Source organism: Kryptolebias marmoratus, linkage group LG13 (assembly GCF_001649575.2).
Source record: "Kryptolebias marmoratus isolate JLee-2015 linkage group LG13, ASM164957v2, whole genome shotgun sequence".
NCBI lineage: Eukaryota > Metazoa > Chordata > Actinopteri > Cyprinodontiformes > Rivulidae > Kryptolebias > Kryptolebias marmoratus.
The window spans coordinates 26819201-26844823 of NC_051442.1; the positions used below are offsets into that span (position 1 = coordinate 26819201).

Here is a 25623-nt window from a genome sequence, read left to right on the forward strand (position 1 = left end):
CCCCAATATTTAGTTTTTGCATGTCTCAATAAAATGCATACAGTTGTTCATGAGATATTTTTGTAAGAAATAAACAAATACACATGTTTGTATGAGCAAAAATATTACCATCCGCCCATTTGTTTGGTGGTCAAAGAAAATTTTAAAATTCTGTCTCAACAAATGTATTTTGATTACTTTTTATTATTGCCAATGTTTTAAGAAAAAAAATTATTCAGATCCAAGAGGTAATACTGTAATAACAATAATATACCTAAAATGTTTTCTGTCATAATTTTTTAATTTTTATCATCACATCATTAGCGTGCTTACAGTCAACATAATTAGTTACAATGATTTGCAAAACAATTGTAACAGTCTTGTATTGCTGTTTTGTTATAAATGTTTCATATAACTTCATCAAACAAAATAAACATTTATAATGAAAATACATTGAAAAGATATAAATAAAAAGGAAAGTTTAAGTTAGAATAATTTAAAGTAGCAATGGTTGAGATTGTAAAAATACTGCAAAAAAAGTGAATGAAGAGCACATGTCCAGAATTACCCTAAAAAATGATAATAATATAAAGCTTTTAAGTTATATTATTAAAAATTCTGGCTACTCTTAACTGGGCCTTCATTGTCATTAGGTGTGTTTTTTTTCCCACAGGTTAGCTGATTTAGAAGTTGGTGCAGGGCAGGAAGTAGTTGTTCCTCAGCACACGAAACAGCCTCCCAGATCTCAGGCTGTACTCATGCATGAAGGGTCCAGTGTAGAGGTAAGCAAACCCTGCAGAAAACAGATGTTACATGTCAGTGATACAGAACAATAACTCACAAGGCCTCAGTTTTAAAATTGAGGCCTTGTGAGTCATTTTGAGTCAAAGGCAACAGGAAGGTTAGACAGAAAGATATTTTGTCATATCGGTGGCTGCTTGAATGATTCCTACCTCTATATTGTAGAGCTGCTGTCACTTGACTGGTCATACCAGGGAAGGTCTCATCCACTGGTTTAGGCAATCCAGGATCCAAATTCTTTGTAGTGTCATCATAACTGAAAGAAGATCAAAATTAAGATGAATTTACAAAATTTTGATTGCATATAACAAGAGTAACACTTATGTTTTAAAACAAACTCCTGCAAGCTGTTAAATGTTAAACATTTCACTTAGTCAGGTAAAAATGATGATTAGGTTCAAAGTTTGGTGAGTTTAACAGTGTGTGGGAGTTTGTTCTGATAGACTGTAAATGAGTTTCACAGATCATAGATCTTGTTTGAACACACCTGTAGTAGTTGCTGCCAACAAAGAAGAATGTCTTGCCAGTTTCTGGGTTATTGAGGGTTGCATCTATTTTCTTGACAGTTTGGGGCAAACCAAAGCTGGAAATGGATTTGGGATAGCCGTGTACAAGGTCATAGCCACTAAAAGCCCACACTTTACGGCCTGACATCAGAAAAGACAAAGCAGAAAATATAGTAAGACAGTGAAGATAAGCCATGAAAACACTGTAACAAAACATGAATAAAGAACAAATACCTTTAAAGAGAAAGAGTCTGTCTGATTGTGAGCTCTCATAAGCAGCATCAATGTTTACAGGTGCATCAGGCCAGAAGTTTGTGATGAGAGTCTGCTGAGGTATATTACTTTGAGGGTAGATGCGCCAAAAGAAGCTGAGAAACACAAACACATTGAAATAATAATCAAACCAGGAAACAACTCATGTGTAAAAAGTATTGTTGGACGTTAGCATTCGAATTGTTGAGCTTTAACCATCTAAAATACCTGTCTTTGAAGAAGAGCATTTCTCCTCGCAGAGAGGCAACAGCATCCAGGACCATGGTTGAATCACAAGCATCAGGAGTGGTAGGAGGACTAGGTCCAGGTGGAATAAGATCCTCATTTGCTCCTGAAATTAAATAGTAAATTCTAGCTGAGTCACATGAAGTCTGTGCTACAAAGATTTTATTCAAATATGGTTTGTTCAATTGTGTCATGATGGTCCAGACTCTCAGTACTAACCATAAAGGGACTGGATGCCTTTGACATCATCCTTTGGCAAAACGAAGGTGTCAGGGTTTCTGTATGAGTAGACGGGGTACATGAGAGCACCAGGGTCATTAGAGTGAGACAAGCCTAGAGAGTGGCCGAACTCGTGAGCAGCAACCATGAAGAGGACGTAGCCTAAAGCAGGAAAAGACACAATGATGGATGAGTTACAGCTCTTCCAAGGTAAACCAAATCATGACATGAACACTGAAGGTAAACATAACAAACTCGCCTGAGTTTGAGCGAAAAGTAAAAGTTTCATCCTCATCAAAATGAGCATCCCCTCCAATGCCAGGGGAAGGAGCAAAGGCATGGGCAAGAGTACCATCAGGACCATCAAAGGGGTAATAATCCCCATGTGCTGTTAGAAAAAATATGTGTGAATGCTACAAATCAGCGACAGCCACATGCTGTTAACCAACTAAATGTTCAAATCCTAAATCGAATACTAAATTCACCTAAGCTATGATCAGAAACTAACAGTGAGAATGTGCATTAAAATAGTTTTGCACTCACCTCGACGACCAAAGGAGACCATAATGTCAGCTATGCTGCTGTTTATCCTTGTAAAAGTCAGAGGAGTGACTTTTGCCCACACCTGCAGAGCTTTTTCAATGGAATCGTCCACCTCTTCCACAGACATGTCCGGTGTGTAGTTCTCTATTCTGTATGGATGAAGGGAACATTGAACAATTAAACACCTATAATGTCTAGACTAATGCAATTCTCTTAAATAATGCTCCCTATAGATCATCCACCTGTATGTGAGGTTGTTGGTCTGCCATTTGAGGTTGCTTCCAAAAGTAGAGAAATGAGCAACGTTTACATCAGGAACACCACAACGAGGCTTTTTCATCATGTTCATGGTGTCAGTATCCAGAGACCCTGTGATTTGAAGACCAAAGAATTTCTGCATTTCAATCAGCTTTTTGGTCATCGGGCTGATGCCAAGTCTGGCTGTTGGACCATGCCTTTCTGTCAGGTTAAAAAACTTCTTCAGGTAGTTCTGATGAAGAGAGAAAAAGAGAGAAAATAGACCTATGAGCTGCAAAATACCAATAAACTCAAGGAGAGAGTTTCCTGTCTCTTTAAAAAAGACAGTTGCTGGTTCAAATCAGAACAGTATGAAAATGAGAGAAACAAAGCTACGTACCTCTGCTAACTGTTCATCAGTGACCTGAGATAATGGCATGCAGCAAACTGCAGCCAACAGGCTCAGTAGGAAGCTCAGAGTGATCGTCTTCATGTTTCTTCGTAGAATGGAATGTATCTATGTTTCCCACCTGGAGGTTGCCATTATAAAGGCTGGGGACTGGGTGTGTTGTGTAACTACCTGCGTTTATGAGTCAGTGACTCACAAAAATGCTCCTTTTATGGATGAAAGAGGAAGTTTAGTCTTGATTGTTCATTCAAGAAAAAAAGTTCCCCCAATGAGAATGCATCATGATGACATGAGCACTCAGACTGGAAAGATTTATGACTACTGGATAAGGATTAATCTCTGTGAAGTCATAAAAACTAAATATTTCATTAGTCACATGTGCTGTGTACTAATAAATAAAACAAAATTATACATAATTAAGGCTTAGCATTCCTTGAAGGAATGCATATCACCCGCCACATTTCATGCCAGAGTTTTAAACTAAGAGTATATTATATTGAGAAACGATGAAGTTGTAGCTGTTTTAGTAAAACCTTGAAATAAGAATAACGTTATCCACAATCTCATGCGATATCACAAAATGTCTGCTCAGACTATGTGTTGTGAATGACTCTCAGGTACTACCACAAAAAATTTTAGCTTAATATTTTTACAATTGACTTGCGTTCTTGTCATTTTTGTGTTGTTTAAAGTCAGTTGCTGTGGTGGCCATCTGTACATATATTGATTATTTTTCAAAGTTTCATAAATTTTGTTGAGTGGTTCATGAGATATTTTGGTAACAGACTGACACTCAAACACACACATTCATACACACAGACAAAACATATTTGCCCTTTACCCTTTGGGTGATAATCAAGTATACAAAAGACACGTGTGAAAGATCTTTTGTTTCCAAATCTTGCATTAGGATAGTAAGACATTCATTAGCAGATGACCGAGAAACAGTTTAGTTCTTCTAAATGCTGGTCTTCATAAAGATTTTCACAAATAAATTCCAAGTTTCAATAAAATTCCTTTATGTTCTGTTTGTGTGTTGATCTAATTCTTGACCTAAAGTAATTTGCCTTATTGTCAAACACAACTCTTATTGCCCACCATCAAAGGCAAAGGTGATGATGTTTTTGCCCGTGTTTGTATGCATGTCTGTGTCCATTTATCTGACTGTTAGAATGAACTAATAGCTGGATTTCAGAAAATAATCCTTGGTTGTACCTGTACAACTGATTAACGTTTGTAGTCAGTTCCAAGTGGTCTTAGCAATCACAAAAATGGTTGTAACTCAATTAGTGTAACAGATATTTAGTTGAAACTTGGCATAGCAGTAGCCGTATGTCATCCCCAATACATACTCTGAGTGCTACACACTATCTGAGATCTTTGCTTAATAACATTAGCATTACCTGTTGTCTGTGAGCAAAATATCTCATCAACTACTGGACAGATGTTTGTGAAACTCTTAGAAATTTATCACTGGTTGTGCCTCTACAACTCATCAACTTTTGGAGTGAGCCTAATTTCACATGGCCATTCCAGCTAACTGACTAACTGACCAATGTAAAAATAGCTATAACTCAGCCAATGTTAGAATTTAAGCTAAAACTTGGTTTGTTAGTAGCAAAGAGCCATTTTCAACACATAGTTCTAACAAACCCTGCAAGATCTCACAATATTGCATGATGTAATTTACAGTTTCTGACCAAAATGACAACAACTCTGTCATTTCTCTTCAAAAGATGATTTTAGCCTAAGACTGTCGGCAGGCAGTATGCATTCCTTCAAAGAATGCTAGATCCTTTAATTGTATCAGTGTTTTATTTAGATGTGTGTCAATGACTTGCTTTTGCTTTAAAACAAAGACAGACACTAATTCATGGAATTACTTTGGATCCAAGATTGGCTATCAAAGCATGTCATATGCTTAGACTGGATAAACCAAAAAACATAAGTCATTGTTTTCAAAGCAATTTAAACTGCAGCATTTTTTGAATATTGAATATTACCCAAATTCCAACAAAACTTTGTAATAATCTAAAAAAAAAAGCCTAAGTTTTTATGTAAGCATGGTATACAAAGTGAGAACCAGAATGAAATTAAATGTTAAAGCTGTTATCAGTAGTTCATTATGGTCACCATCATAACACACCAGTTTCTTTCATTTCCTGACAGCCAAGTTAATCAGAACCAGACCAAAACAGACTGAAAAGTAAGCCTCAACTAAACAGTTGCTGTGTGAACACTATAAATTGGATATTAATCATTTTTCAACCATAAGCGGCAGAAGACCCTGATGGTCACACACGTAAAATTTTACATTTTAGAGATATCATAAATTAAAAAGACCCTTAAATTTCTGTTTTGAAGAGAAGTTTTTAAGCAAAAAGCTTCTGTGGAAGCTTCATTGTGTACTTTCTGCATTCTAAGGGGATTATAATAAACCTTCCACTGAAAAATCTATAAAAATCATATTATTAAACTGTGGTTGTGTAAAAATCACTGAAGAAATCGAAATGTCAGTTCAGTCCAACTTTCTGTGACCAGTTTAAACTTTAAATAATGTTTCTACTGTGAAGTATGTCTGTGATATAGAGCTCCAAAGAGGATTGGGTCTTCTCATCTATTTTGTAAAAATCGCATTGATCTCCTTTTTTGTCTTACAGTTTTTTGTTATTTCTATCTATGTTGTTTGATGTACCAATACCACAAATCATAACATCTTAATCCAAATTGAGATGCTTATGTTGGTGTAATTTTAAGAGAATACTGAGCTAAGTTGTTTTTAGAGATTATCCAAAAGAAAACTAACTAACAAGGGTGTTTTGTGAGTCAGAAGGTGATTTTTTAATCCCCAAATAATTGTAATAATCTATGGCCACACTGTTCCCCATTGTCTACAAAACATTTTTCCATCTGTTGCTCAAGGGAGGTAAAGTAATGATTTTGTTGAGCAATGTGTCATCTCAAATGAAGTGATTCACTGACACTCAGAAACAAACAAGTTCTTTTTTTTATTAACAAATCATGCTTTCAGTTACAAAAAAGCATTAATCAGCTTTTTATAACATAAAAGATGAACATTGCATCACAGGGAACAAAGACAAAACGACAAAAAAAGCTTTTTTTCTCATCTGATTCAATATTTACTGAAAGGGTTAACATCAAATCTGTTTCAAGCATCTTTTCTAAATATTAAGCCCTCACACACACACAAACCCTCCTTCCACCCCCCACCCCCCACGTATAATATTTAAAACATGCAAAATATGCTTTGTTCAAAGGTACAAATTACATTATTGCAACACTACTGCATTCTGGGGTAACACTTTTAACCACTTCCTACATTCATCACTTCTCAGTATTTTATTAGGACCATTGCAGATGTAGCTGGTTTCCTGTATGTGTATACACACACTGCACTGTCATCATCAAGCTCCAGGTATTTTGATGTTTTCCATTATATTGCAATCCAGCAGATTGTTAACAGGGTTGATGGCGATGACATGCTTCTAGTTGTTGTCGTATTTATAATACGTGTTTCCCTTGAAGAATTTCACAAAACCTGTGGCAAATCATTAATCATTATTCAAGATGACAGATAGTAACTCAGACAAAGAGTTTACAAAGAATTCTCCTCAGAAACTGTCAGAGATCCAGAGTGATTATCCTGAACTCAAAATACATCCTCATGTTACAGAGAAAAAAGGATCATGATAACATCTGTGCATAAACAAATAAAACTAGAAAATCAGCAACTTCTGTGAAAATGCTGTGTGAATGATGAGATCTGAATGACTTTGCTGAAATTAAACTGTGTAAGAAAAGTAAAACAAATGTTAACTCAGTGAATTTTACAGATAAAATTTGATATGGTAGTAGCTGATAGTCATCCTTAGGACGTACCTTGAGCGTGACATCTTGCAATATTGTTTGACCAAACGACTACAACTCTACCATTTCTCAACATAAGATAATCTTCATTTAAAACTGTGGCATGAAAAGCGGCAGGCGATATACATTCTTTTAAGGAATGCCACACCTGAATTTTGCATAGGTTTTTCTAAATTTGCTGAAGGAGTAGCATTACAAAAAATATGATGAAATTGGAAAAATAATGGACAAATTGTAATGAAAGCTTATTCATTAGCACCCTTAATAAATTACAACTTATATACACATCCTTCTCTCTGTTGTTCCTTCTGTTCCCTTTTTGCAAACAAGTGTGATCTGTTAGTTCACTTTACAACTCAGTTTCTTATTAAATGTATGTTTTGTGCAGTAAAACAACAGTAAAGAGGACAGAAGCAGAGAAAAGATAATGTAGCTACCCTCATGGAAAACAGCTGCGTCTATAGGAACTGGAATCTCTGGCCACTGCTGCTCAATGAGCATCAGTGGCCAGAGATTCCAGTTCCTACATGCTCAATGAGCATCAGTGATTCATCCATCATGCTCTGCTTCTCATTGTACCTGAATGTTATAAACAATAAAAATCAGATTTGTCTCAGTTTTTCTGCTTGTATGCTTTAATTCTTTTAACAGAAAAGTCTTGCTCTGAAAAGCAAAATTATTGACATCATTAAAACCACACTGAGAAACCAGTGTCAGCAACATGCTGTACTAACATGGGAAATTTTTCAGTTGTTATGACATCAGCCCTGAAAAGGAAGCAGCCTGTGTGGTCTAGTCTGGTTTACTTTATGCACAATAAGTCATACTGGGAATGCATAAAAATTGCACATTTAACATTGCAACAAAATAAGGAAGATTCTGTCTCATAGGGATGTAGAGAAACTGCTCCAGACTGAGTTACTATAATGCCATCCTAGCCAGATGTAAATACAGCACCTTAAAAACCTTACAGCTGGTTCAGAACACTGCTGCAGGATTACTAATTTACTGTTTCCATAAGGCGAGATTATTCTTCCCCTGTGTTGGACATGTTTTCTGTCAGATGAGAGCTCCTATGCAGGTGTCAAAATACAGCTCTTGACAGGTGACACACGCAATAACTCTGCGACTATTTTGTGTGACAATTTGTTGCACAAATTTTTGAACATGTTCAAAGTTCAGCTGACACGACTGTGAGCCTCTGCAATGAAAAACAAGGAACTAAAGAACCTCCATGAACATTTTAAGACATTTTAGAGAGTCCCTTGCAAATGCCATTAGCAAACTTGTCAACAGCAGGCCAGTGAGATACTATCCTAACAGGCTGTCATATTGTCAATCACAGTGTAAAATGCCACTTTCTAAAGCCTCAAAAAATTAATTAAAAGTAAATGTATTTCTAAAAATGTACATTTAAACAAACAGTAGCAAGGTAAGAGCTTCAGGAATCCACAAAAAACAACACCAGAAAAATTTTTTCTTAAATTCTTTTTTCTTAAGTTCTTCAAGCTTTAAGCTTCTACTACAGCCAGTCACTAGGGGGCATGCCTCCTTTCTGGCTTCAACTTCAAGATTCCAGCCTTCTCTCTGGTTTTACATTTCAGTTGTTTGGGTATGTGGTTCTGTCATCCTTCCTGTTGCTTTTATATTTTTATTTGACTGCTTTTATAATAGTTTTAAATTGCAAATAGGAACTAAGGATGCACACTTACAGGAGGGCTCAATAAAAAAAAAAAGTTTTAATGAATAAAACCTAAAAGCTGACTTGGTAGCTGAGAGGACACAAAAGGAAACAAATATACAAAATAAATGGCAAATGTGGCAGAAAAAAGCATAAGTGATGCTTATGATGGTACTGATGCCATCATAAGCATCACTTATGATACTGATGGCACAGAAAACACTGGAGAACAACTGAACACAAGGAAAACACTGAAAATAATCATAACACCACAAAAAATAACCAAAACAATAACAATAAATTTTACAAACACACAAATGTTCACCGTCAACACAGATTTTGGTTTGTCTGGTTTTATGATTCTTATAAATTTTGCCTCAGTAAAGCACTTAGGGTTGTTTGAGCTAGAAATGCACTGTAAAAAAAAGATGATTTGACTTACAAAACAGCCTCAAGGAAGAAAACATTTTAACAGCCAGGAAAATACAAATTAAATTTCGAGAAATAAACCTCACTCTCTTATTTTTTGTATCAACTTTAATACCAGTGGGGAGAAGGATGGAGACCATGTGATCTTAAATACCTCCAACATTCATGGCCAGTAAAAAACACAGTATAGTGTTCCTCTCTGAAGTGAAGAGCAGCATCCACTGATTTTATCCTGGAAGGGAAGCCCAAGTCTGAGATGTTTCTGGGAAAACCTTCCTGAAGTGCCAACTGCTTCAGCTTCCAGTACCAAAGACCTGAACCACAAAGACTTTGACTGTTTAAAGCCTGCACATTTACAGTCATTTATTACTAGGGTACATACAACATTACATCATACCTTTGAAAAACAGAATGACATTCATCTCCACATTTTCATACACAGCATCCAAGTAAGAGGGGATGGGGTGTGGCCAAAAGCTGCTGATCAATGAGATCCCTGTTTCAACAAAATGTTTATGTTTGTGCCACATAAATCTGCAAAGAGAGAAAAACCACATGGCCAGGAACCACTTAACGACTTCACCATCACAGATGAAGAGGTAATTCCTTCTTATTTAGGTCTGTCTCAATTCTTTGATATACCACCAATACCAGCATTAGGTATCTGAAAGATACCATGTGTGGACTCATAGTCATGTTCTGATGCCACTTTATGGCAGCATGATGTTCACCTCTCAGTTAAGTCAGGTGGTAGAAGAGGAGAAATGTCAACGGCATGGAGATATTTCAAAGTGAACAATGGTGACAAAAGTAAAACCATTTGCAAATTATGATCAGCAAAGTTGTTTAGAGGAGGAACAAAATCTAATACTTACTGTGCTGTAGCTGTTGGATACTAGTTGGTGACTCAAAATTGCAAGCAAATGTGCAGTTTTTCTGTTGCAGTCTCACTGAATTCTAACTAGCTAGTTATCATTTATCATCTTCTGTCAGAGAAAAGCTCCTTTCAAATGTGTCTAAAAATAACACTGGTGCTTCCAAAAAAGGTTAAAAATCAAAAACAACTGGACTTCTATTCTGTAGGTAAAGACATTTTGTTTCTGTTTCGAGGAGCTTTTTCAATTGAGAAAACTCCTCAAATGAGAAGCAAAACATCTTCAGCTACAGAATAGAAGTCCAGTTTTTTTGTTATTTTTTTCTGAAATCTTATTTGGATTTACCATGTCCTGTATGACTGGAAGCACTGGTGCTCTTGAGAACAACTGGAGATGCCCATGATGTACACATTTTTTGAACATGTTCAAAACTCAAGTGACAGAACTGATTGCAACTTTGTCACTATATGTTGTCACTATATTTAGTGAGTAATATTTTTTTCAAAAAAGCAACAAGTAACAAATGAAACAACTTTTTCTGGTGTTATTAGAGACTCTGAAATGAAATAATGCATCGTTATTACTCTTCTCAATGAGAAGCAGGTGCTGTTGTCAAGTCAAGTCAAATTCATTTTTATAGCACTTTTCAGCAACAAGGCGGTTCTAAGTGCTTCGTGGGCCTTTCTGCCATCCCGAAGCACTCCTGCTTCTTGTGAAGCATCTGTACCTGCTGCAGTCAGAGCAGGAGATGTTCACCCCTCTGTGTCCAGTGTGCTAAGTGACTGCACATGTGAAAAGCCCCCACTGGTCCCAAGGCCAAATAAAGAAGAATAACAAAAGACAAAAAAAAAAAATCAACAGAAGAAAGTTAATTTGTGGTTCTAAACATATTTAGGATGTTTTTGCTCACTCTTTGACTTCCCCTTGGAATTATTCCTCTCTTCTAGAAGGCCCATTACAATTACACGCACATTGCCAATTGTGCAAATTTGGTGTTGACATCATTTAGCAACTTCTAGACTGTTACGACAGCCAGTAGCTACTTTCCTCACTGAGGAGTTTGGTAACACTGCTCACTGAGCAGAAGAGGGCCCAGGAAAAATATAGATCTGAACAGGAGCTTCCAGACAATCTCACCACTCTTCAATGTGTGCTTCTGGATAAGACTGTTGATGTCCTGCTCCATTTGAGGAGTTAACATGAAAACTAAGCTCTTCCCATTTTCAAACACATTTTCAAAGTAATTGTAAAAAGTGGAATGGCATTTATTAGCATTTGTATTGGTACTCAGTATCAGTACTCAAATATATGTACTTATACTTGTATAGGGTTTGAAAAAAAATATGGTATCAGTGCTTCCGTATTCTTTATAATGTGGACATATGCAGCAAACATACACACCTGTCTTTGAAAAACACAAGCTCTTGTTGTAATCCTGTTACAGCATCAAAGGACAGGTCTGGATCACATTTGTTAGGTGTTCTTGGAGGAGGCCTTTTGGAGAGTTGTGAAATATATCTGGGATTGATACCTGTAGGAAAATAAACAGCATTGTAAGCCAAACATTTTAAACAAATTAAAATCAAAATAATAAATAAAAGCTGCCAAATGCAAATGTTTTAGAATGTATTAAAACTTCATTTCAGCAGAATCTGCTCCTCAAAACATATTGGTGAATATTTGTGAGGTAAATAGCTTCATCAGGTTTGTTGTGAGGCTGTAATATAAACCTGGTTTAAAAAAGTTATGTAGATCGACAAACCAGTGCACTTCTATGTATTTAAGTTTTGAAAACTGAACAGTAGAGTTTAACCAAATGTGAGAGTACGCCATGTAACGATTAATAAAAAAAAGCATATTTGTAATTAAAGGCCTAGCATTCCTTGAAGAAATGCATAATACCTGTTGCCTTTTATGCCAGAATTTTAGACTGAAATCATCATGTACTGAGAAAATATGGAGTTGTACATGTTTTGGTCAAACTTTAAAAGTAACTTTATACATAATCTTGAATTGTGTTGATTCCAAAAGTTAATCAGTTGTAGATGTATCTCCAGTGATTACTTTCTGAGAGTTTCATTAAGTTTTGTCCAGTGGTTCATAAAATATTTTGCTAAAAAACAAGCAGGTTTAACGCCAACCTGCCAATGTTTTAAGTGAAAATATTGCACAATGGGTTGTGCTCAATGTATGTGTTGGGGATGACGCTCAGCTAACGACCACGCTAAATCAAATTTTGGCTCAATATTTGTCAAATTAACTGAGTTACTGTATAGCCATTTTTGTGTTTAATAAGTTCAGTTGGCTATGGAAGCCATTTTGAATTTGGTTGACTCCAAGATTTAATCAGTTGTGGATGGACACTCCATGACTAACTCCAAAAGTTAATCAGTTTTAGACGTTTATCTATTGATTACTTTGTGAAAGTTTCATTCTAATCTGTTCCCTGCTTTAAAGAGTTTGCTAGTGAGATACAGACAAAACATTATCGCTTTGCCTTCACCTTCTATGGTGGTGATAGAAAATGTTAGAATGTCCCTGTCAAAATCCAGACCTAAACCCAAACAAAATGCTATGACAGGGCATTGACCCTCCTGAAGTTCTCAAAATAGAGAGAGATAAAAAGAGGTATAGAAGTCCTTGTAATGTCGGGTCAATTTGACCCGAAGTTTGAAAGCTGGGCATCACCAAACTCTTGCAAATCAGTTTATATTTATGCCCTCGTAATGGAAATTTATTTTTCACTATGACCATACCTATGCCATTTGAATCACTAGAGTCACTTCCCTACAGTCACAGTTTTGAAGCAATGGTTACTTGGGTGGTCCAACTCCTCTACAGGCTTGAAGAAACAATATTTGTGATTTCCAAAAGAAACGTTTATTTCGGATTCATCAGACTTCCTTTGTGAAAAAACCTTTTAGCAACCTTTCACCATAGAGTTGTTGGATATCTGTGACATCACTAAAAGACAGCTGCAGCTTATATTGGGTGCAGAGTTATATGCTGGGAACATGATGGTTCCATGATGTCACGTGAGTGGGGCAGACCAAGTACATGGCCAAATTCATGGGCTGCTACAATAGGTAATAGCAATAGAAGAAAAGCCATGTAAAATTAAATCATGAATCAAGCTACACAGAAAACAGTTTGGAAGGGACGTGCATTTGTATTCAGCCACCTTTACTCTGATACCCTCAACTAAAATTCAGAGCAGCCAATTGCATTCAGTAACCACCTAATTAGGAAATAGTCCATCCATGTTTAATTTAATATCAGTATAAATCCAGCTGTTCTGTGGAGGCCTCAGAGGTTTGTTACAGAACATTCATAATCAAACAGTATCATGAAGACCAAGGGACACATCAAATAAGTCAGGCATAAAGTTGTTGAGAAGTTTAAACAAGTGTTAGGTTACAAAACAATATCCCAAGCCTTGAACAGCTCACATAGTAATGTTCAATCCAAAGAGTACGGCCCAACTGCAAATCTACAAATACATGGCTGTCCACCTAAAATGACAGATTATGTATGGCCAGGCACAGAGAAAAAATAAAAAATAATCCAAGAAGCAGCCGAGAAGCCTGTGGTAACACTGAAGGACTTGCAGAGATCCACAGCACAGATGGGACAATGTGTCCACAGGACATTCTTTTCCTTCCATTACACTGTTATGTGCTACTTTGTGTTGGTCTTTCACATAAAATACTTTGAAGGTTGTGGTTGTTGACAAAAATATGGAGTTCAAAGAGTTCCAAAATTATGAATACTTTTTCAAGTGTGTGGGTGAATGGGTGAAAGAATTTTATTTTATTGTATTTTGCAGAATACGGAGAGGGTGAAAAGGTGCTATATGTGTGGGCCATTTACCAAATCCTGTAAACTGTTTAGCAGTAACCAAGTCTGGAGTTTGCTTTTAATTTTGACGGTCCAGTCACTTTAAAGTCTACGTTAGGTTTCCAACAAAATTAAAATTGGTATACTATTGTATATGCAATGTAGAGTTGGTCATAGCAGGAGTTACATATTTTTGTCTTCCAAATAAGTCTTCTCATAAGATTAAGAGCCAGATATTTGCTAATCATATTTTGGCTAGTAATAATCCTATTTCTAAACATGACAACCAAACACAAAGCCTTGTGAAATAATGCATTGCAAATGTAGGCCACTTTGATCACCTTCAGCAGTGTTAAAATGTGCTATACGGTAAATTTAAAAAGAGCTGCGGGCTCTCTGGGTTCAGCCCATTTAGCCGGCGGTGCCATAATAAACAGGGCCCACTGCTGGAAACGCCCCTGGAAAACATCCATCCAGGCCTCACAAAGGAGTTCCCCCATTCCGGGGCGTGTCACCAACCCCAGGTGACAAAGCGCTACGTCAAGGAGAACACGAGCAGCCCAGAAACGCTCGTTAACCGTCTTCGGACAAGGCAAAAAGGAAATTCCGCCACTTCCCTCGGGGGCGGCCCGCACACTACAGTAACGATGTACCTTGACGTGGAACCGGTTGAAACCCTCCCGAGGGAGACCGGTCAGAAGCAAAACACCTGCTGCTTGGTCCATCCTTTTGGCGGGTTCCTACTGTCACGGTTCCGAGAACGAGGGGAGACCAAAGTGCAGCGGCGTGGCGTTAAAGTCCTTTATTGAACAATTCCAAAAACAGCGTAGCTTGGATAAGCTGCCGGCGCAGCCACAAAAACATGAGCATGGAAAGGGACCGTGACCTCCAAATGAGGAACCCGCCACCAGGTGCGAAGCAAAGGCTCTTAAATAGACAGAGAGAGAGAAACCAAATGAAGAACAGGTGTGAGCAGAAAATCAAAAGACAAAGCCAGAGAGAAAACAAAGACCAGAAACGGAAACCCAAAAGTGCAACCACTGATATAATTCTTGAAATCACGTTTTAGTGTCTGTGATAACTGTGCAGCACAAATTGACTGAAGACATTTAATCATCAGAACTCACCGCCACTGACAAAAGAGATATCAATGTCTGCATTCCCACTTTTCTTGTTGCAAAATTTAATATGAGCAACTTTAGACCAGATTTTCAATGCTACCCTGAAGACTTTGTGAATCTGTGCAGCTGGGAAAGGGAGACGCTCTTCAGTCATCCTGTAAATTGTATATTATTATTTAGTTTATTTGATCTAAAGTGATATAGCATGGTTATTTATTTAAACCACTTATTTAAACAGTACATCAAAAGAGTAAAACATCCTCAAAGTATTTTAAAAGTCTAGCGATTACATTTATCTTTTTGTCAGTTTGCCACTGTAGTCAGTTATCTGACTGACTACTGTTGGGTACAGTACATCCCAAACATTCACGGTTCCCAGTGAATAAACAACTTTTTCAATCATCTTAAAACATCAAAAGTCATTAGCATCTTGTTCAAAACTTTAGTATCTCAAAGATTCATTGGTGACCTAATATACCAGATGCAATAATTTTTGCAGCAGAAAGTAAGTTCTCTGAGTGTTTACCTACTGTATGAACAGTGACAAAGTCCTCAAATGGAAGGCACATGACATTAAATAGTGAAATCCAAGTTGAAGACTAAGTTTTTTCTCTTTTTTTTCCTTTTTTTGCCTCATTTCTTTATTTCCTTGCTGTTTCACTTACTGTTTGGTTAAGTTTAGGAAACAAAACTAATTGTTTAGCCATAGGAAACACAATTATTAGGTTAGATTTAAGAAAAAAAACCCTACTTGGTTAGTTTTGGGACACACAACTCTATTGTAAGGTTTAGAAAACAAATCTGCTTAGTTACGTTTGGTAAAGTTTAGGATCCTAACCAAGTAATTAAGGAAGCCAGGGATGTGGCTTGGTTTAAATTATATGTCATCTCAAAGCTGATTTGGTGTGTGGACACAATTGCACAATTTCCTAATGGTGTGCTTACAGAAAAGTTTTCATCTGACAGCAACTGAACCAAACAAAACAGCTGTGTATATCATTATCAAATGTAAAATTTACCAGAATTACTTTTAGTGGCTTGAGGGACCCCCTGGACTTAGGATAAGTGTAGAGAGTGAGTTTCACCTTACTGTAAGCTGAAACTTCTAACTTACTTCAGGTCTTGACTTTTACTGTAGGTCATTTTAACAACATGATAGTAAACACATTACTTGGTAGTACAAATCAGAATGTTTGCATTATGATGCTTTGATTCTTTACTATGTAGCTGATAGCACTACTGTGTTTTCACTGCACTGCCTCATGATCTGATTACTGACCTGTAGCTGATTATGTGATTTTTCCAGCGAAATGTTTTTCCAAACTGCTCCACATCTGACAGTCCACAGTGAGGCTTTTTCAAAACTGCAAGTCTCTGCATTAAGTTCTCCACTGGGAAGCAAACCAAAGAAGCTCTGCATTTTTTTGACCTTTTCACTGAGACCCGAGTCCAAATCCTTACCAGATTCTACAGCCCTCTTTTGTCTTTCTGACTCAGTCTGGTAGCCATAGAAGAGCTGTAGATATTCCTGCAGAAAACAAGTCATATTAAATAACCTGCCAAAACTAGCAATGTCCTAGTGTCTTTCTCTTAAAGTCAGTCCAGCAGAGAAGAAACACAGAATATAATAAGCACAGTAAACACTGCAAATATTTCTTTTCAAACGTTTAATGACAGTAGTGTGCAGAAACATTGCTGAAGTGTAATTGCACGTGTCAACATCATGGCCTGCAAAGATATTTTTCAACCTCTCATTTACAAGCTTACTGCAGAGTTATGAACACTTGTACCTGAGACTCAGTGACAACTTTCTTTTAGGAAACAACTCTATAGTGAATAAGAACAATCCAGTAAAAGCCTAATAAAGAATAGCCTTTTTAAAGATAATTGTAAATTGTGAATCTTTTACTTCCACTATGTTAAGTCTGTGATGTTTTCTTACACTCAGGTAAGAACAAATCATACACAGTCAGAATAATTTAAAATTGTTAAACAGAAAATAATTTGGCAATTTTACTTCAATGACAATTAGTATTATTAACATTACCTGCCACCAAAAGCTAAGAGGTGATAATTACAATGTCTGTGCGTGTGTTCATTTGTTTGTAGCATTAGTAAAATATCTCAACAACTACTGAACAGATTTTAGTGAAACTTTCAGAAAGTAATCATTGGATGTACATCTACAAGTCATTAACATTTGGAATCAACCCAATTTGAGATGGCCGCCACCACTAATTGACCTTAGCAAACACAACAATAGCTATAAGTCAGATAATTTTACAGATATTGAGTTACACTTGGTGTGTTAGTGACCGGAAGTCATCCTCAACATGTAAGTGGTAACACATTTTGCTAGAACTTGAAATGAGATCACACATAGCATCATTTACCAGGTTTAACTCCCTTATTTCTTAGCACAAGATAATCTTAGTTTCTGTTATGAAAGGCAGTGGGTGATATGCATTCTTCCAAGAATTGCTCAGCCTTTAGTTCCACTTAACTTAATGTTCAAAAATAGTCTCTTTCACTATCAACAAAACTTTGTTCTACAGCAGAATTTTAAATATATTAAACATGTTCATTAATATAACTCTAGTCTTGAAGCTAAATCAAACATCTAGTTGACAGCTGCAATAAATATCATCTTAGATTATGTATATGTAGAGCTACAGATGATATTTATAAATTATGTTTTTCTGACTAAATGATACTTAACAGTATCTCAATGTGTGGTCTCCTTTATATTTTGGCTGCTGTCACTGCAAGATAATGCTGTAGACCAATCACAACTCCCACCTTGCAGCCTTTTTTCAAAAGTAAATCTGACTAAATGTGAAAAATGCTGGTAGTCACACACAGAAAGACTCATACTTATCTTTATCAATCTACCAAATGCTGCTTCAAGCAAACTCTGCACATAGATTAACTGTTTTTATTACACTTTTTAATTACATAGCATTCTAAGCAATGCAAATGTGCATTTTACAACAACAAACCTAAAATTAGTCTGCACAGCATGTTGTCACATTTTTAAAGAAAACAAAGATCAAGGCAAGTTCTCACTAAAAACACCAGATCACCTCTGTTGCATTTTATTTGAAAGAGTTTGACAAAAAAAAGACAATATGAAGATAGTTTAAAAACAAAGCTAATCATTTGCATGAGACACAGAACACTGATTCAACAGTGCAACGCAGAAATCTTGAAATGCTGCTCATTTTTTTAACCGATTAAGGCCTGGTATTGGTCAAAAGAATGCATACCACCCATCGCTTTCCATGCCACTGAACTAAAATTATCATTTGCTAAGAGGAGACAGAATTTTAGCTCTTTTGTCAAACTTTGTGATGTTATGCAGTCTCATGTAGTATTATGAGATCTCACAAGATCTGTTAGTGCTTAGAGAATGTGCTGTGAATGATTATAGTGTTTCTCAAGGTCAATTGGCTGTGGCATCCATCTTGAACTGGATTGACTCCAAAACCTAATCAATTTTGTATGTTGAATGATCACTTTCTGAGAATTTCTTTGAAAATCATTCACTGATTCATGAGATATTTTGCTAACAGTATTGACTCTAACAATGCCATCTTGATTTGAGTTGGGTCTTAAAGTTAATCTGTTGTATACATACATAAAGTGATTATTTTTCAAAGGTTTCATTAAAATATGTCCAGTGGTTCATGAGACAGCTTGGTAACATTGTAATCATTCCTTGAACTTAACCCAGTTCAAGATGGCTGCAACAGCTATTTTACAGATTTTACAGCTTTTGAGCTACAATTTGCTGTGGTAGTATAATCAACACATACCTTAAGCATGATACCTTGTGTCACACCTTTGCTTAAAACTTTGGCTAAAACTGCTGGACCAATGCTGTTTGTCTGTTAGCAAAATATCTCAGAAACTACTGGACAAATTTGAATAAAACTCTCAAAGTATTCACTGGTTGTACATCTACAATTAATTAAAGTTAGGAGTCAACAGCACAATTCTAGATGGCTGTCACAGCCAACTGACCTTAGAAAAATGGCTAAGATTTAGACAGTTTTACAGACATGGATTTAAAATCCGAGAGTCCTTATCAACACATTCTCTGACTGCTAATAGACCATGCAAAATGTTGCAAAATTGTAAGAGATTGTGCATAGTGTTATTTTAAAGGTTTTCAAGGTCATTTCTCATTATAAGACAAGCATTGGCATGAAAGATGATATGCATTCCTCTAAGGAATGCTCATCTTTCAATTTTAATAAGTTTTTAGGGAACCCCAGAACTTAGTAGAAGCAGCAAATCACTGCAAAGTTCCACTCAGGTTTCATAGTTAGACTGTAAAATGTCTTTAAGATTACCCCAATGAATGAAACAGTATAACCCCAGAACAAAGACACTCTTACTCAGAAGATAAAAGTGAAATTACCTCTGCAAACTTCTGGTCAGCTTCAGACAGTGCAGCTGGAGGCTGAGGAGGCAGGTCAGGGGTGCAGAAGGGTAAAGCCCCCACAGGAATCTGTCCGGCCATCAGAGTCAGAATCATCCACAACATGTTGATGTGGAGCAGGTAGCAGTCCTAGGGTGCTGAGCAGCAAGCACACAGCACTGAATGTAAAGTGCCTGTTAATTACGTGCGAGTGCCCCTGTCTCAACAAGAACAACAAGGTGGCTTCACAAGTTTTTTTGTTTTGTTTTGTTTTTTGTTTTTCTCCTCAAATGAAACAGGGGCCCTGCACAAACAGAGCCTCTTGTAGTCCAAAATGATCCTAAACTATCAGTACTGCTTCTATATATTTTAGCAACATTCCTGACAACCCCTATCTTTTCCAGGGTTCATGGGAATTACAGAGCTGCCTTAACCTGCAGGGAGACAAAAACTAAACAAAGATTAAAGTCAAAATTCAGTTGAAACAGTCTTCAGGGAGTATCTTTATGTCGAATCTACAGATGCAAATGCTGTTTTTGTTAGTTTGTTTGTTTTTTATTACAGTGACAAATTTGACCTTAAGGTACCCTATAAAATTGCTTTTTTTATTAAGGACACCAATGCATAGGTACTAAAGATCCCTTAATGTGCCGAGTCCTCATTCACACAATTGTTTTCCTCTTTATAGCTTATTCTGTACGATTTTTTGCAATCAAACCACTTCTGCATACTTTGTGATATTTTAACTGTTCATTATCGAAATGTTCAGCTCATTCAGGGGATTGTTGCTATGATTTTTGGTTTTTGTGACAGTTATACTTTTCAAAACATTTTACTTCATTTAAAATAAAATTCCCCATAGAAATACAAGTGAGATCTTTTTTTATTCTTTAACATTGTTCTCATAGAAATCTGCTTCAATAAACTTGATCTATTTTTGTCTTCTTATGCTACTTTTAGCTTTTAATTATAATTCTTCTATGTTTAGCTTTTATCTACCATTCTGCTACTTTTAGCTTTCAGCTTGTTTTGCCAATTTCCTCTCCTGTTATGATGATTTTAATTTTAGCATTTGTTTTGCTACTTTTTGCTTTAATTTCACTAATATTAGCAACTGTTTTGCTGTTTTTAGGTTTTAGCTAGTGTTCTGCTGATTTTAGCCTTTGTTCTGCCTGTTAACTAACAACTTAGTTTTAACTTCTTCATTGAATGTCAGCAGTTATTCAGCACTCAGCATTCACACTGCGTTTTTCCAGAAAATGCTGTTTGTCTAGTTTTATTTGTTTTTGTGAATCTTGTTCTTTTCTTTTTTTTTTGTTCTTTGTCTTTTAGCTGCTGTTTCATTACTTTTAGTTACCATATACTTTACCACTACTTTACTACATATATATATATATATAGTTGCACATCTCTTGGCTGGTACAATATGTTTCTTGATAAAATGCCATCAATCCAATTCATTACAGATACATGAGAAGCAAAAACCGATGTGATGCAGTATGATTCCGGTCCTAATTTTGATGCAATTCTGTATGAGTTTTGATTCAGCACAGAGGTTCACTGCAAGAGAATACAACAAATAAAAGAAATGGTCCTATGTCAGTTATTAAAGCTAATTATTTACTGCTCAAAAAAATGGCCGCTCACAAACAGGTCTTATTATAAAATTAGAAATTACTTTAATAAAACCTGACCCACAGTTAATATAAACTATACAAAAAATAGGCTTAGTGCAAAATGAATATAACTACCAGCACAAGATGTGTTTAATACTCCTTTAGTAATTCAGTTGTGAGCATCAAAATGTATTTCCATATTATAAATGACAAAACATAAGTCACTATTTTCTTCCAGAACATTGATGATTCTCATCACTTTGATCACATTTTCAGAGGTTTTGTTGCTTTTTACAGCAGTGCTGCTGCAGTTCTCCTCCTGAACTGTAGGTGTCACTAAACAAAAAAAAAAACAATACAGATAAACAGCAGGAACCTCAGCCAGAGCTATTCTGGGTTATTAGCAATTAAACTCATTACTCAACAGTACTTTTATTACCTCCGCCAAGGAGTTTATGGTTTCAGTAGCGTTGATTTGTTTGTCCGTCCATCTGTTACTTAAAAACTAACAAATTTAAAATTTTAGCGTTGTCACAAAAACAAGTAAATAAATTTTGGTGGTGATCCAGTCAAATGTCAAGGGTACATGTGACCCTTTGCTGTAGGTGCTGTGAATTTTAAAACTGCACAGCTGGACACCTCATGACTCAAAGATGATGCCTATTGATTTCAAGGTCATGGGGTCAAATGGCGAGGTCACAGGGGGCCCCTTTATTACCTTTGCCAAGGAGTTTATGTTTTTGGTTGTTTGTTTGTCTGTCTGTTAGCAAGATTACATAAAAAACAATGAATAAAGATTTGGATAAGATTTTCATGAAATATTAAGTTGTCACAAAAAGACATTAAATTTTGATTGTGATCCGGACCATTTTTATTTTATTAACCCTATGGCCTTTGCCATGGTTTGTGCTCTTAGAGTGCTCCTAGTTTTTCTTTGTTATCTTGAGTAAAACAATTATTTTGATTTTCTTTAAGTGGGGAGTCAGTTTAAGGATTTCATTCTCTGCATTCACAGTACTCTAAACTTATATTTTAGCTTTGAAAGTACTTCATGACTCACAGTTTTGATCCCCCTTTTTATTATAAAATTACTAGAATCATTTTTATTTAAAACTCATTCCTTAATATGTGAACAGTTGTACATATTCTCCTTATGTAATAAAACCACATAAAACTTTAAATACTGTGTTTGTAGTACTCGTGTGTGTGTGTGTGTGTGTGTGTGTAGGTGTGTGTGTGTGTGTGTTTCAGAGGTTCAACTAAGCTGAGATCCTAGATTTCAATGCATAAACCTGAGCTAATGTGAAACAAATTTGAGCTCTTGTTAATTTCTCACAACACATTGTTACAAAATATATAAAATATTATTATTATTTATCTGAAAATGCTGAAGATGTTTATTACATGTGTTGTAACAGTTTATAAAATAGCATTTGCGTGAACTGCTGTAAAAATCTTTTCGACTGGAATTGTTTTGGTCTTAGTCCAACTAGGACTAGCCATTATCTCTGAGATTTAACTTTATTCTTCCAAACTAATTGTAGCAGTATGAATAAACCCTGCTCTGTTACTGAGAACACTTGACCAATTAACTGCCAGCAGGGGTGTTGGGTATAAGGGGAGTCTCTTTCTCCTGCCTCCTCATCCTCTAACCTGGTCACATGGTCACAGTTCAGCCTGAGTGTTGCTTGTTTGGTTGGCAGTGTTCATAAATCAACTAACTTTATAATAACTGCTTGGAGTTTCCTGCTTTTTTCTGGGGTGTGGTAGTAGTTTCACCTCCCCGGGTGATTAAGGCAACAGAGAAGGGAAATTATTGGCAAGCTGGTCCTCCTGCTGCTGCTGGGACTGAAGGCGCTCTCTGATTTGGGTGGAGTAATTCAGATGGTCTGGCTGAGAGCTAAAGGTGGTAGAAGGCCTCTGTTGGGGACTGGTCCTGGGTGCTGTGCAAGTGGCTGGTTTGAGGATTTGTTCATGGCTGAGTGCATGTCCACAAGTGTTTGGGGTGATGTATTTGGTTTTATTTTTTTTTATCATAGTTTAGGAACAACTTCTCCCTGCTTGGACCGCCCTCCCCACTGTAGGCCTCAGTGCTGCACACTTTCCGCTCCCCTTACATGGTGGTTTTTGTCTTAAACGTTTTTAAGCAAATTAGAAATAAAATAAAAATTTTAAATTTGTTTGACAATTATTGCTGACCTTTCCAGAAAACTCCAATAAACACCTCACCTTCACATGTTTTCATTTTTGTTTGTCCAACAAAGTCGTGTGTGTTCACTTCTACCCTGAAACTGCAGTTTTCCAGGTAGACAGTCTCTCGTTATACGAAATATTAGCATACAGCACCTCAAGATTATTCGTTTGCTAACATTTTCAAGTAAAATGGTTATATTACCACTGTTTACTTGTTTCACATCAACTCAACATGTTACTCTTTGTGGATGCGTTGCTGCTTAATAATGTTTTTGCCTGTTTTTTTTTTCAACTCAATTCAATTTATTTAGATAGGTCTAATGTACCACATAATGGCACCATTATGTGGTACATGAGACCTATCAGACCATTAATGTCGGTTAGCAAAGTATTTCATGAACCATTGGACAACTTTTAATTAATCACACAGAAAGTAATCATTGCATGGACATCTATAGCTGACTCACTTTTGAGGTCAATTTTATGGCTGCCACAATCAACTGACCCCAGAAAACACAAAAATGGGTATGACTCAGTCAGCTTTACAAATATAGAGCAATGATTTGGTGTGGTCATAGCTGAGACTATCCCCAACATATATTTTGAGAACTAACAGAATGCAAAAAACATTTGTTTAAAATTTTGGCATTATCTGTTTGAAGCAAATTCTGCCTATTGGCAAAATATTTCAGTAACCACTGGGTAGATTTTATTTAAACTTTTGTTAAATAATGATTGGATGCACATCTATAACTGATTGATTTTCTGAAAGTTTCATCAAAGTCCATCCAGTGGTTGGAGATATTTTTCCAACAAACAAGCAGGGTTCACTGTAAGAGGTATAGCTAAAGTTTTAAACAAAGATCTTGCGCAATTAGTAGCACTTGGAGTATGTGTTGTGAATGACTCTTAGCAATTACCACAGCAAATTTAAGTGCAATATTTGTAAATCTGACTGAATTATAGTCATTTTTTGTTTTTAAAGGTCAGTTTGCTGTGGTGGCCATCTTGCATTGGGTTGATCAGTTGTAGATGCATCAAGCCATTGCTTGCTGAGTTTCATTAAAATTACTAACAGACAGCCACAAAAATTATAAAAAGAAAAAAATCAACAAAAAATGTCAAACACAACAATAAGAATTTCAGATCTGATGACAGGTATGGAATAACAGCATCTCTACATCTTACACAAGTAAAATGTGTAGAAATGCTGAGAATACACCATCTGTCTCAGGTGTGTTCATTCAGCTGATTGAGCCATTTAATATCCAGGGATTCCCTGAATGAGTCACCTCTACTCTGACAAAAGCCTCACCTACATTAATCTGCTGACGTGAACGGGACGCCCACCTCCACCACACCGCTGCTTTATTATTGAAGTCCTTTTTATCAGCGGAAACTACTGAGTCAAAGGAAGCTGTCATCCGGGAAAAAACTGTTTACAGATAATGATCATCTGTCTGCAAGTCTTGGCACTGACTCATAAAATATTCCATGTCCCTGCATGCAAAACTGCAGTCAGTGTTTTCAGTAAAACAATTAAAAGCCTAGCATTACTTAATGAAATGCCTATCACCAGCCACCTCTTGTGCCAGAGATTATAACTAAAATCATTTTATGCTAAGTAATAATGGAGTTATAACTGTATTGGTCAATGTTTGAAAATATGCCAAATGAGAGATCTCATGTGACCTGTTAGGATTTTGACTATGTGTTGTGGTAGACTTTCAGATACTATCACACCAAATTTGAGCTCAATAGCTGTACAATTGGCTGAGGGATAGCTGTTTTATGTTTTGTAAGATCCTTTAGCAATAGCAGTCATCTTGAATTGGGTTGATTGCAAATGTTAATCACTTGTAGATGTTCATCCAATATTTACTTTCTATGAGTTTCATTGAAATCTATTCAGTTGATTATGAAATATGTTGCCAACAGACACACATTACAATCATCAAAAACAAACATTCTCTTATGTTGGAGTCCAACATAAGAAGAAAAAGCTTGTGCAATGAGAAGCACTGTGAATGACTCTCAACTTCAGCCATACAACAATTTAGCACAATATCTGTAAAATAGTTAGAGCCACTTTTGTGTTTTCTAAGGTCAGGTGACTGTGGTGGCCATCTTGAATTGGATTGATTCCACATACATCTCATGATATCACATGAGATTCTGCATGATGTTAGGTTCCATGTTTGACCAAAACAGTTACAACTGCGTCATTTGTCAATGTGAGATTATCTTATTTAAAAACATTGTTGTGAATGCAACTGAAAATGGGGGGAATTCTCCCTCCAGGTCTGGAATGAGTCTCTGCTTCACGTGGAGGAGTTCAAGTATCTGGGAGTCTTATTCACAAGTGATG

At 36.3% G+C, this 25623-nt stretch overlaps 1 protein-coding gene and 1 pseudogene across 1 annotated transcript; both read right to left on the bottom strand.

Moving 5' to 3' along the window:
* Positions 1-274: 274 nt before the first annotated feature.
* Positions 275-3320, bottom strand: LOC108247974 (collagenase 3). Its single transcript, XM_017436413.3, has 10 exons — positions 3184-3320; positions 2789-3036; positions 2547-2695; positions 2263-2391; positions 2004-2165; positions 1767-1890; positions 1521-1654; positions 1268-1427; positions 933-1036; positions 275-772 (listed from the first exon to the last, which is right to left on the bottom strand). The coding sequence occupies exons 1-10, from the start codon at positions 3274-3276 to the stop codon at positions 663-665; spliced, it is 1413 nt and encodes a 470-aa protein (XP_017291902.1). The 5' UTR covers positions 3277-3320; the 3' UTR covers positions 275-662.
* A 3141-nt stretch (positions 3321-6461) lies between these two features.
* On the bottom strand, positions 6462-19630 carry LOC108247972 (annotated as a pseudogene).
* Positions 19631-25623: the final 5993 nt, after the last annotated feature.

Bases quoted from the DNA above. Each gene is read 5' to 3' on its own strand.
- LOC108247974 (XM_017436413.3), bottom strand. From the start codon at position 3,276: ATGAAGACGATCACTCTGAGCTTCCTACTGAGCCTGTTGGCTGCAGTT. The intron at 1,891-2,003 runs GTTAGTACTGAG...ATTTAATTTCAG, and splicing joins AGGCATCCAGTCCCTTTATG to GAGCAAATGAGGATCTTATT. The intron at 773-932 runs GTAGGAATCATT...TGTTTTCTGCAG, and splicing joins AGCAGCTCTACAATATAGAG to GGTTTGCTTACCTCTACACT.